Raw genomic sequence first — 12,633 nt, forward strand, 5'->3', positions numbered from 1 at the left:
CATGCGCTTTTTATAGGTGGCACCTAGTCCCTTTTCAGCAGTTACTCTCTCAGCAAATACTTTGTTTTTCTTAAAAGACTGAACCCTAGCTTAGCAATTTTATTTGAAATGCCCATTGTTCCCACAGTGGGTACATAGTCAATTGTCAGGTACAGTAACATACTTGCTATTAGGGTTATAAAGATTTCTCTCCCTTTGAAATCCTATTCCCTGCATGTTTCCACCATTGTTAACGTACATGGCAGTAATAGCATCCAAGGACCAGGTCTACTTAAGAGACTTCTCAAGATCATTTTTTACCCTTTCTAATTCTGTTTAAAGTTGTCTATTTTTCTCAAGTTCAGCACATAGACTAGTTTTTACAGGATTTAACTCATTTTCAAGCCTAATATGTGCTTCACTAGTAACTTTTATCCCTTTCTCAGAATTTCTAGGTCTACATTCTGCTTTGAGTTTCTCTATTGTTTCCTTTAAGTCTATAATCACAACTAAGAGGTCATCTCTTTCTTGCTCTAAGTCATCAACTTTCTCCACAAAGTCATTTTTTTCTTTACCGAATTTTTCAATGGTTTCTTTTAAGTCAATACTACTACCATCAAATCATCTCTTTTATGTTCTACACTAGCAACTTTCTCAGTTCAAACCTCCTTTTCATTTTTCAAATTACCTATGGTTTCCTTCTGATCAACCACACAAACTACTAGGTCATCTCTAGTTTGTTCAGCATCTCCTAACTATATGGTTAAGGCATCATTATCATCTACAAGCCTATGATAGGCATCAATTAATACATTGGCTAATGACATGAGTTTCTTAGGAGAGTATGATTTCAGATTTCTCTAAATATGATTTCAGATTTCTCTAAATATCCCTGAAATTTACCTCATCATTGTCATCATCTTCATCATTGTCTGACTGAGCCATCAAGGCAAATATTGAATCATATTAATTTGCTTCACTTTCAATGGCCATCATAGAACTATCACCTGCATCATTTTCTTCTTCAGACTCACTAGAGGAATCTCCCCATGCAGCAAGAGTTTGCTTCACAATATTGTCAGCGGTGTTCTTTCTTTTGAAGCGTTTGTCAGGTACTGGGTTCCTCTTGGCTACTTTATCAAGGTTGTACTTGAAGTGTTCTTGCTTCAGGAAAGGGCAATCTTTGATGAAATGCCCTGACTTACCATATTTATGACAGAGGTCATAATTCTTTGGTTTGCTGGTACTACCTCTCTTAGGTATGCCTCCATTCCTTCTGACCATCTTCTGAAACCTTTTGGTTAAGTAAGCCATGAAACTGTCCTCCTCACTTGAGTCATTGCTTTCCGCTTTGAATACCAGGTTCTTTTCCTTCTTTGGTTCTCTTCTTTCACCATCCTTCTTCTTCTTCTTTATTTCGTAGGTTTTCAGATTTCCAACTAGCTCATCTATAGGTAGGGCATGTAGATCCTTTGCTTCAGTGGTGGCATTCACTTTACTCTCCCATGAACTGTGCAAAATACTGAGAATTTTTCTCACGAGCTTGTTCCTAGGAATGATTTGTCCAAGTGAGTGTAGCTCATTTATGATAGACGTGAATCTTGTGTGCATGTCTTGAATGGATTCATCGTCCTTCATTCTGAAGAGCTCATACTCGGTGGTGAGCATGTCAATCTTAGATTGTTTTACCTGAGTGGTTCCCTCCTGTTCTGTTTGTAAAGCTTCCCATATTTCTTTGGCGGATTGACAGGCTGAGATCCTGTTGTATTCATCAGGTCCTATGCCACATACCAAAATTTTCTTGGCACACAAGTTTTTCTCCACAACCTTCCTATCTGCATCTTTGTATTCTTTCCTGGTTTTTGGCACCGTCTCTGGAAGGTATCCGACCTTCTTTATTGGGAAATAAGGACCATCACAAATAACATCCCACAACTCAGAATCTTCTGCTATGATGAAGTCATGCATTCTTGTCCTCTACCACCCATAGTATTGTCCTTGAACCTGGGTGGTCTGTATGTAGACTGACCCTCTTCGAAATTTGGTGGAGCAGCCATGAGGATCCTTTCTAGGTATTAACCTGATAGAAAAAACTCGCTTTGATACCAATTGATAGAATATATGAGTTCACCAAACTATATAGAGACCTGGTCCTATATAGATTTCCACAGAGAATGCTAATGTAATAGTAAGTAAATGGAACATGGAACTTTTACGTGGAAAAATTCCTACTCAAGGGGATAAAAAACCACGACCTATACTGGTAGGATTTCAACTTCACTATGAGCAAACTTCAGATTACAACCTATGCAATCTAGGAATTAAACTCTTAATCCCTCACTAACTTGTAATACACCTATTACAAGCCACTTTGCAATACATATATTATAAAGACTTCAACTCATGACTATTCTAGTCACGACACAAACACTGAAGATTTATGGTTTTCAAGAGGTTCCTAATTAAATCTTCTAGATAAGCAAAGTAGGAATTACAATGAAGAACAATTACAAAGTTACAACTCAACTAAGGATATACAAGAGACTTGTTGTAGGAACTAGTCCGTAGTAGCGTTGTACTTTGTTCTTGATGCACTTGAGAATTAAATGCTTGATAGAGTAACGGTTGGAGTGCTTGAATGAATTCTCAAATATTCAGTGATGTTTTGTTGTAATACTCTTTATTAATACAACTTGGATGACATCACTTGAATGATGTAATCACTTGGTTGGTCAATGGGGAGTGATTGTTGTACTGTGCTGCACTGTTTGCGTGTACAATGCAAACACTGCAGCATGCAGTCACTTTCCAGCTGTAGACAGTTGACTTCGTACTGATGTCAGGAAAACCCAAAGGGATCAGGTTCCTGTGTTGATTCTTTATTTTCTGAAGCCATGACAACTCAATTTAGCTTGAGTCCATTGATTGAGTTGTATACCAAGTGTGAAGGTCCCTTATCTGGTTCTTTGACAGTAAATTTGTTAGATCATCAAAACATAAAATTAAGGTGGTGTGAACCCATCAATAAGACGGAGAGTCACTCAATAATTTTGATTCTCATCCAACCGCTATATATTCACTTCATTCCAATTCCAGCCCAACCAACAGAACTATGAGCATTTTAATACTAGTTCTTCACTTGTTTCTAACCTACATATACTTCCCAATCCCATCTTGCATGTATTGTCCCCACTCATCCTTTCTAGCTGAAATTCTTTTTTTCTTCTTCTTCTTGTTTTAAGTTAAAGAAAGAAAAAAAATTCACTTCTCGTTAGATCATAGGAAATTAAATTACTCATTAACTTAGAGTTTGCTAGCTATTTTTTTGCGTAAATGCAGGGGCGATGTAAAATAGATATATAATCCATGGAGCAAATAGAAGGTAGGGTCCGGGAAAGGCCGTACTTCAGTAATGTAACGTAGACAGCTACTCTAAGTTAATGAGCTCTAACAGTGATATTCTGGGCAATTATGTTGGATTCTGAATAAATGCTTTATCATGAAGAGTGTTTCATATTTTTTTTCTTATATATTTTTGTTTTGAATCATCAATAAAAGAAAACTGAAAAAGGATATAGAGCTCACGTGAAGCGTGGTAGTTGCCAACTACTAGTTGGGGAAGTCGAGAGCGACACGACTTCGAACTGAATGACAAAAATACCCTTCCTTCTCGGAAATATCATGCATAACGCGGGTTGCCTTCCAGTTGTATGCTCCTATAATTCCGTTCATCACTATAAATAAAATACCACAATTCTGTTCTCCATCATAATTTACAAACTCTTCTGACTCTGAGAGAGAGAGAGAGAGAGAGAGACGATTTAAGAGTTAAGACTAAGGATTTTAATTTAATTGGTGGTCGATCTATGCAAACGAAGCAAGAATCGTCGATCAAATTGGGACGAGTTGTTGAGTTGAAATTGGATGCTGCAGGTTCTGATTATGAGCTGGTTTGATAAGCTACGGTGTTCGTCCAATCTCAGCCGCTTCATTGCCGGCCTTCTCATCTTCATGCTTTATCATTCCAACCAATTAATTTCTAATTTCTTACTTCCTATACACCCTTAATTTCATTCATCTCATACGCCAACTCTTCAATCTCTATTCTCTGTTTTTGCGCTCTTACCTGTTCAAAAACAATCCTTCCGATTCTTCCAATTCAAACAACGTCGCCGTTTTTCGTCACGGATAATTTCATGGAAATCAAAGATGATGATTCTGGCTCCAGTAATTTCCTTGACGGTTAGTTTCCTAATTTCCTCGAATTATCTGTCCTTCTTACTTTTCTTTCATTGTTATTTCGTTGCTTTTTCAGGAAATAATCATCCATTTTACCTGAACTGTTATGATCCTATTGATTTTCTTAATTAATGATTACTGTTTTTGATGTGATCTGTGCGAAACTTGTCCTGTTTTATACTATGACATTTTTACCATTGCCGTGTTTAATGATTTAGTACTAAGTAAAGACGCACACACACAAAGAAAAGAACATTGCTGATGATTAAATGATTGAGGTCATAGTTGTACAGGTTCTAATTCGGATAGAAATTTTAGGTTGACATAGTAGAATTATCTTTCATTCGTCGAGTAATTTAACAAAAAACTAAGATCGGCATTATGCTAGCAACATGTATTCCATGTGTGGACGTTATTACTAAATGGGAGTAATTCATGAATTGCCTCTGGCAAAATGTTGAACAAACACCATGTCTTCTTTCATATTTCAGACGTTGTTGATATTGGTTTGGGCTTGAATTAATAATAATCTCGACAAATATTGAGGTTTCGTTCAGTTTTATTTGACTTTAGGTTGTCTCTTCCAGATAATTTTTCTGGGAGAACTGACAATATTATAATATACTTTGAAAAATAAAACAATACTATAATACACAAGTCAAAACAAAACTTCTTAAAGGGTGTAAACATCTTAATAGTCTAATAGTTTGTTTCTTTCTCAAGACCACATTTTCCTTTCCTAAATTCATCACAGCTAAGAACTGTGTAACGTCCATGACATTTGCAGCCTTTAAAGTGTATATGCTTTATCTTAACTCTTCACATTAAGTATTTTGCTTTTACTTTGTTGGAGCATTGAAGAACTTTATATTCATGTCCATCATAAAGAGTGTTGATATGTTTTGTTGCCTATTCTTATGATATCACTGATGGAGCTTTATCTGTTCCTTTCTTTTCCTTGACTAGGCACTTTACCACCCCGCTTAGGTCGGCCGCATAGTTCATCTCCATCTGTAATTGTGATTGGTGGAGGTATCTCAGGCATAGCTGCTGCACGTTTCCTTCACAATGCATCTTTTAAGGTGAGCATACTCAGGATTTAAAACTGTTTCCCATGTAACAACAACCTTTTGCTCTTTCATTCTTAAAAGAAATGCTTCTTATATTTACCCAGGTGCTCTTGTTGGAATCACGGGATAGACTTGGTGGTCGCATACATACCGACTACTCATTTGGTTGCCCAGTTGATATGGGAGCATCATGGTGAGAGAGTTTGATCTTCTTATCCCAAATTATCTTTCCAAATCTGGACGTTTATGCCTTTAAATCTGCAATTAATTGACTCTGATAATTAAATGTTTTTTCAGGCTCCATGGGGTGTGTGATGAGAATCCTTTGGCTCCACTGATACGTCGATTAGGGCTCAGCCTATATCGCACTAGCGGTGATAACTCAGTACTGTATGACCATGATTTAGAAAGGTAACCTGGATGACATTACATTCTATAAATGATTTTTTTTCATGAATTAATTTGCATTTTCCCTCTTTCGTGTGCTACCCCCCCCCCAAACAAATGGGTGTTAAACTTTTCAGAATACTTTGGTTCTTTTTGAAAATCAAAAGGACTTAGAATTAGCCTGGGTGGAACGGATTTTAGTTGCCTTCAGAGTTCCCATATGGTCTGGTTTCAAAGCTTCCTGTATTTGCTGAATTTTTCCCTGTGCCCTTTATATTTCTTTGTGCAAATTAACTAGAGAATGCTATTACGTCAGTCAGGAGCTTAATTGTGTTTCCCTTTCCTTTTATAGTTTCATGCTGTTTGACATGGATGGTCATCAAGTTCCTCAAAATACAGTTGTTCAAGTTGGAGATGTATTCAAGAAAATCCTCAGTGAGGTTGGTCTTTAATTTTAACTTGCTCACCAATGCTATGCTAAGAATTTTTGAAAGAGAACAATGATGATTATTTGTGTTGTTAATGCAGACTGAGAAAGTGAGGAATGAGCACAGTCATGACTTGTCGGTTCTTCAAGCAATATCTATTGTACTGGACAGGCATCCAGAGTTGAGGTATGAAGACAAAGTGCTTCTCATATGACCTGCTATTGTCTGTTGAATGTGGAATATAGTTATATGTGCACATACATATTGAGTTATTTGTGCTGCAGGCAAGAAGGACTTTCCCATGAGGTGTTGCAATGGTACATATGCAGAATGGAGGCATGGTTTGCTGCAGATGCAGACACGATCTCTCTGAAAACCTGGGATCAGGCAAGTGTTCTTTCATTTATTGTTACTAAAACAGTTTATTGGTGTTTGATGCAGTTTCTAGTTTCATTATCTTGCTCAGTTGAGGTCTTATTTCGACATATACAAACTTCCAAAGGAATAAAACAGGGCTTTACAAGATATAGCTAGCAGTAGCTTATTTTGACTTATTCCCGCATAGCCAATTGGCACAACCATTTGATAGATATATCCTTGAAATATATGATAAATTGAGTTTTTGAGCAATATTGATGGTTATATATTGCATGCAGGAACAAGTTCTCACTGGTGGTCATGGACTTATGGTGCAAGGCTACCACCCAGTCATAAAGGCATTATCAAAAGACATCGATATTCGTTTAAGTCACAGGTGCGCATTGGGTCTTCTAAAACGCGGAAGTGCTAACTTTTTTTCTTTGTTCTCTATCTCATCATACTCTTATCAAACTCACATTGATGCAGCTACAATGACTGTTAAACCACAGATGAATTTTTATATTCCTATTTCTATTATAAGAAATGAGGTCACCTTTTCTGTACTTTGTGGTTACTTGATTTCTGAAGAATAGTAAGACAAAATGTTATTCCTTTCCTCAATGGAGAAATAATTTTCATGTTACACCTCAACAGCCTATGATGAATATCTCTCCTGTCTTTCCTCCATAGTATTTTCCAAAGCATTTTCCGATTAAGTAGTTTCCAGTTATTCTCTAGAAACTAATTGGTTTGTATGGATTTACTAGGGTCAAGAGGATTACAAATGGGTATAACAAGGTGATGGTTACAGTTGAGGATGGGAGGAATTTTGTCGCGGATGCTGCTATTATAACTGTGCCTCTAGGTGTTCTTAAAGCCAACTTGATTGAGTTTGAACCAAAATTGCCAGAATGGAAGCAATCTGCAATAGCAGATCTTGGTGTAGGCAATGAAAACAAGATTGCATTACGATTTGATAACGTATTTTGGCCGAACGTGGAATTGTTAGGTGTTGTTGCACCTAGTTCATATGCTTGTGGTTATTTTCTTAACCTCCACAAGGCAACAGGACATCCGGTCCTTGTCTATATGGCTGCTGGAAGACTTGCTTGTGATCTTGAGAAATTATCAGACGAATCTGCTGCTGAGTTTGCAATGCTGCAGCTGAAGAAGATGTTCCCCGATGCTACTAAGCCTGTAAGTAATTTCTGCTCCTACACAAAGTGAGTTATAACTCTAAGCTACGGACATGTATGAGAAAGGACTGGATTTTTAAAGTGTTGCACCCATGCTAATTTACTTTGGTCTATATTTGCTTCAATTGTTGAGTGCACATTTCATTTTTTATCATTACAGTTTTGTAATACAGTAGCTCATTTACACTTTAATCCAAGAAGGTAAAAAATCATATGCAGAAGAGCGAAATATAAAAATAGAAGGATAAATGAGGAAGCAGCTCCATCAGCTGTCATTTTCTTTAATTTCTTATTCTGGCGATGAAGTTTTTCTTTCTACACAGATTACAGAAGGGAAAGCGATGCATTTTCCCTTTTATTGATTACCAGCAAACACCTGCATCTGCTTATCTAACACTCCTATAATGTAAACCTTGTTTAACTGATAGAAACAGATAGTAGTTGTGCTGGTAGTTAATCATCTGGTACATTGTACAGGTTCAGTATCTTGTATCTTGCTGGGGTACGGATCCGGACACCCTTGGATGTTATTCTTATGACTTGGTTGGAAAGCCAACTGATGTGTACGATAGGCTTCGAGCACCATTGGGTAATCTATTCTTTGGAGGGGAAGCTGTGAGCTCGGATGATCATCAGGGGTCGGTCCATGGTGCGTATGAATCTGGAATTATGGCTGCTGGAAATTGCCGCCACCATCTCATCAAAAGACATGGAAGTCTGGAAATGGTTCAGGCTAATTCCTATAGGGAGGAAATCCTTGAAGCCGCAGTTCCTCTCCAGATTTCAAGAATGTGATATGCTTGCTTGCTGTGAAATAAAATATTGTCTAAGTTTGAATTTGCAAGTTTCGTTTCACTGAACTTTTGCTCAAGCAGTTTGTCCAGTGTCGTACTGTTATATAAACGAATTATTATCTGAACAGGATTTGTACTTTTACTTTATCCGTTGATTAATTTACACATAAATAACGTTATGTCTCCCATTCAACTGAAATGCCAATTGTATCAAAGCTTTCAAATTGACCATATTGAGAGTTTTATTCGTGCTTCTATCGGAACAATAAGTTGTTTATGATGTTTTCATTATCCTTGAACAGTAAAGTTTGGACTGCAGTGGATTCGACGGGGGTATGTATTACGTCATGAAATGAAATACTGTAATATACTCCAAATTAGACAAGAAAATTATAACATACTTGTTTGAGCAAATATTCGCTAAACTAATTAATAGCAAATTAGTAGGGTGAATCCTAGTTGAGCTTAATAAATTCTAGACCAAATATAATAAGATTCTTGTATAGTAGGAAAAGTATACAAGCGTTAATTAGTGCGTTCAATATATTATGATAGACGAGAGATATAATATCATAAATGTGTAATGAATGCAAGAAATGATGATGGTTATAGTATAAAGGGATTGTCAACCAATAATTGTGTGATTGGGTGTCTCCTTTTTCTGATGGTGTGAAGGGATATGCAGCCAATATGAATGTGGAATCTTCAGATTTATGGATGAAAATTAAACAACATGTGCTTGAATAAAGCGAATGAGACAATTCTCTTCTCTCTCACTCATTTGGCTTTACAATATATCTCTCAGTTTACAAAAGGCAAATCCCCCTTTTTTGTTCACTATCTCCCCCTATTTATAAGGGTCATTTCCCGAAAAACTCTAAAAAGTACAACAAAAGGAATATCCAAAAGGCATATTCTTCCTGTCTCTTCCTAAACTTAAACAACCGTTGCTGTCTTATTTCAACTGCCCGCTTTCGGTCGTCGTCCTCTATCACAACGACTTTTAGTCGTTGTTTTGTGGGGACCCCGTCTCATGCCTTGCTTATCCGTTGTCGTAGTTGCCAAATTTGGGCCTGTTAGTCCCTTCGCTTGTTGGGGTAGTGGCCCTGCACGTCCTTAATAAGTGGACATTGTCCGTTTCCGTTGGAGAATTTGGCCGTTTAAACTGCGCCGGTTAAGCCAAGGTCGAGGGAGCAATACATTCCACGGAACCCTGGTTGAAGTAGTTTATCGAGATCTGACGTCACTCTCACGTGCGTCATCATTACGCACCTTCCCGAGACAGCGTCTGATTGCTTGTTGCTTTGGTTTTAGCGCCATTGGCGGTCTTCCGCTTCGATTCTCGCACTATCTAACCCTATAAATAGGTGAAGGTTTTGGTTTTTCAGGAACTTTTAGCCATTTCCTTCCTTGTGTATGTATTGCCTCCTCTGGTCATCCTTTTCAATTTTTTAGCTCAATTCTGGTAGCTCTGTTTCTCATCTTTCCGTTCAGGCACTGCTATTTATTCTAGGTTTACCAGCACACTCCTTAATACCAAGATGCCTCGAACCCACCATGCACGTGATGAGGTTTCTGACGCCACACCGTTGCCTATGGCCCCTCCTTCCGGTAGCGAGGATGTAGCGGTTGAGGAAGGAGATAGTTTCCCCACCGTAGAGGAGATACTCCCCAGAAAACCAATTACCAGGAATGATTTCCACAAGGAGCCTGTCCCTTCCCCCGCTCCGGTTATCTCCGAGACCGGGCCAACTCAAATAAATGAGCTCTGGTCTGCGTACAATATTCCTCCTCATGTTGAGATGGTTCCAGCTAGGGAGGACCTTGTAGAGGTCCACAGACCGGGATACTGTGCCTTTTATGTATATCCTTTTGTGATTGGTCATACCCCCCTCTTCTTCCGTTGGTGGAGGAGTTCTGTTGATTCTACGAAGTTTGCCCGGTGCAGCTATCCCCGTATATGTATAAGATTTTTCTGGTGCTGACGAAGTACGCGGAATTGGCTGGGTGTGAGGTCGGTCTTCACCATCTTTTACATTTATTTTCCCCGAGTTTTCATAGGAGTACCATGATACATTTGCGACATCGTGGTACCATGGGGTTGGTGGTTGAGACGGACGATAGGGCAAACCAAAAATTTTGGCATAAATATTTCTTCATCAAAACGGAGCACTTGGTCCACTTGGAGCAGTGGATCATAACCGTAAGTGTTACTAGCGTACGCATGTTGTTTACTTTCGTTCTTTCTAATTTTTATTTACCTGTGGCTTCTTTGCACAGCTGAGAGGCGTGCACCCTTTCCCTTCATCAGCATCGAGGATTGGGTAGCTCGTGTGTTACCTCACGCGGTGGGGACTTGAGATTGGCCAGCCTTCCTTAAACGCTTTGGGCCGAAAGTTCCGTCTGGTAAGTGTTTCTTTTGTTACGATCCTTGGTTGTTTGCCATCGTTTATTGATACGACTTCTTTGTGGTGATAGGTCATAGGACTTCCAAGAAGAAGGCTTCGGTCCTGGCATTTCGCTAGGCCGTCGCATCGGCGGGGATGCAATTTACCTTAGCTGAGTCCGCCCGAGAGGGTCGTACTCAAATTGCACCAACAAGGGATTCTCCTCATGACGTCGTTATACGGGATGAGATCTCCTCTCGGCCTGCCTACCACCTTGTGGATGAGCCTTCCAACGGGGATGAATCTCCGTCGAGGAAAAGGAGGAGGGTGGAGCTCGGGAAGGCCGTCGCCACCGATCTTAAAAAGAAAAAAGTTGATGCTTCGGGAGTGGATCCCTCGCCAAGGTCAGGAACATGAGCCGTTTTTATGGCGGACGCCATTTTGGCTGGGAGGTCCCCTAGGGCTGAAGGGGTATGCCAAGGCGGGGGATCTGTACGATCTACTGAGGGTGGCGTGTCGTCTGCTGTCGGAGGGGGTGGAGTGGTGCATGTTGAGGACGACGGTTCAGGTTAGAACGTCGATCCAGAATATGTACGAGCTTTCTCAGAGCATCATACTCGTGTGGAAGTGAGGATGGAGGGTCCTGACCGACACATAGTCATCCCCGTGGATTACCACTTATTGGCGAATTACGAGATCGTCGGCGTTTTCCCCCTTGTGCACTACTTCCGAGAATGCGGCGCTTACGGCGATGAGTGATGTAAAGCTGTCGCGGAGTATTTCCGGCATAGCTTTGCGGGTAAGTGTTTTTCTCTCTTCTTTTTGTTTTTGAATTCGTTTTGTATACCTGATCTACTCAAGCCGACTTTCTTTCCTCTGCATGTTAGACCCTCATCATGGAGATCGAGCGCGATCAGAGGGATAGACGGAAGACGGCCGTTTTTGGGAAAGTGGCCTCTAAATACAAGGAATACCGCACCAAGCATCGTGCATTGGCCAATCTTTTTACTCAGGATAGTGATTTTCAGCTGTTTCGTGACAGGCTTAAGCAGAAGGAGAAGCAGTTGGTGCAAAAAGTCGAAGAGCTGAAAGAGTGGGACAAAGAGGTGGTGAAGGCCATTGATGGCTACCTTAACTGCTGAGGTTGATAGAAGGGCAGCGGAAGCTGTCGACCTGAAGGGCGAGCTAAGTGTCAAAGTTGAAGGATTGGCTCGTGCTGAAAGGGATAGGGCGACTACTGTCTCTGAGATTGCAACTTTGGAAGACGCCCTTCGTGTTTGTAGATCTGAACAAGACACTGAGATAGAGACGTTCGCGCTTAAGGTGTGAGGTTTAAGGAACGTACCCAAGATCTAGAGGCAGAGTTTTCCATGTTGAACGAACAAGTTACTACTTTGAAGGCGGATGATGTATGACGGCAGTCGCAACTATCTACGTCTCATGCTTCGGCTGATCCTATTATGCTGCGGGAATTATATGAGTTGTGGGTCCACTCTGAGGCTCAACTTGAAGTGTACACGTCCTTGTAAGCCAAAGGGAAGGATTCTGAGGCCGAACTTCGGGATGTGCGTGTTAAAACGCGTGCAGCTCGTGAGGCCTGTGGTTATGACCCTGGTACGCCTAGCGGGGACGATATTGATGATGATGATACGGACAGACTCGCCTCCAATTCTTGGTATAATGAGGAGTATGCCATGGGGGATGACGTGGCATAGGACTTTGTTGTAATCATTTTTTCTTTGCTATTTTTGTGAGGGCGTCCTTGAGCCCTTTGTAAGAAAAAACTTTTGTAA

General features: G+C 39.9%; 2 protein-coding genes across 2 annotated transcripts; one reads left to right on the forward strand and one right to left on the reverse strand.

The window, feature by feature from the left end:
* Nucleotides 1-945: 945 nt before the first annotated feature.
* On the reverse strand, nt 946-1,947 carry LOC138883011 (uncharacterized). Its single transcript, XM_070163666.1, has one exon. The coding sequence runs from the start codon at nt 1,945-1,947 to the stop codon at nt 946-948; it is 1,002 nt and encodes a 333-aa protein (XP_070019767.1).
* A 1,797-nt stretch (nt 1,948-3,744) lies between these two features.
* LOC104230337 (probable polyamine oxidase 4) lies at nt 3,745-8,708 on the forward strand. Its single transcript, XM_009783118.2, has 10 exons — nt 3,745-4,221; nt 5,185-5,300; nt 5,393-5,481; nt 5,586-5,699; nt 6,028-6,115; nt 6,204-6,289; nt 6,388-6,490; nt 6,760-6,857; nt 7,231-7,660; nt 8,137-8,708. The coding sequence occupies exons 1-10, from the start codon at nt 4,176-4,178 to the stop codon at nt 8,452-8,454; spliced, it is 1,488 nt and encodes a 495-aa protein (XP_009781420.1). The 5' UTR covers nt 3,745-4,175; the 3' UTR covers nt 8,455-8,708.
* Nucleotides 8,709-12,633: the final 3,925 nt, after the last annotated feature.

Source organism: Nicotiana sylvestris, chromosome 2, assembly GCF_000393655.2.
Source record: "Nicotiana sylvestris chromosome 2, ASM39365v2, whole genome shotgun sequence".
Classification (NCBI taxonomy): domain Eukaryota; kingdom Viridiplantae; phylum Streptophyta; class Magnoliopsida; order Solanales; family Solanaceae; genus Nicotiana; species Nicotiana sylvestris.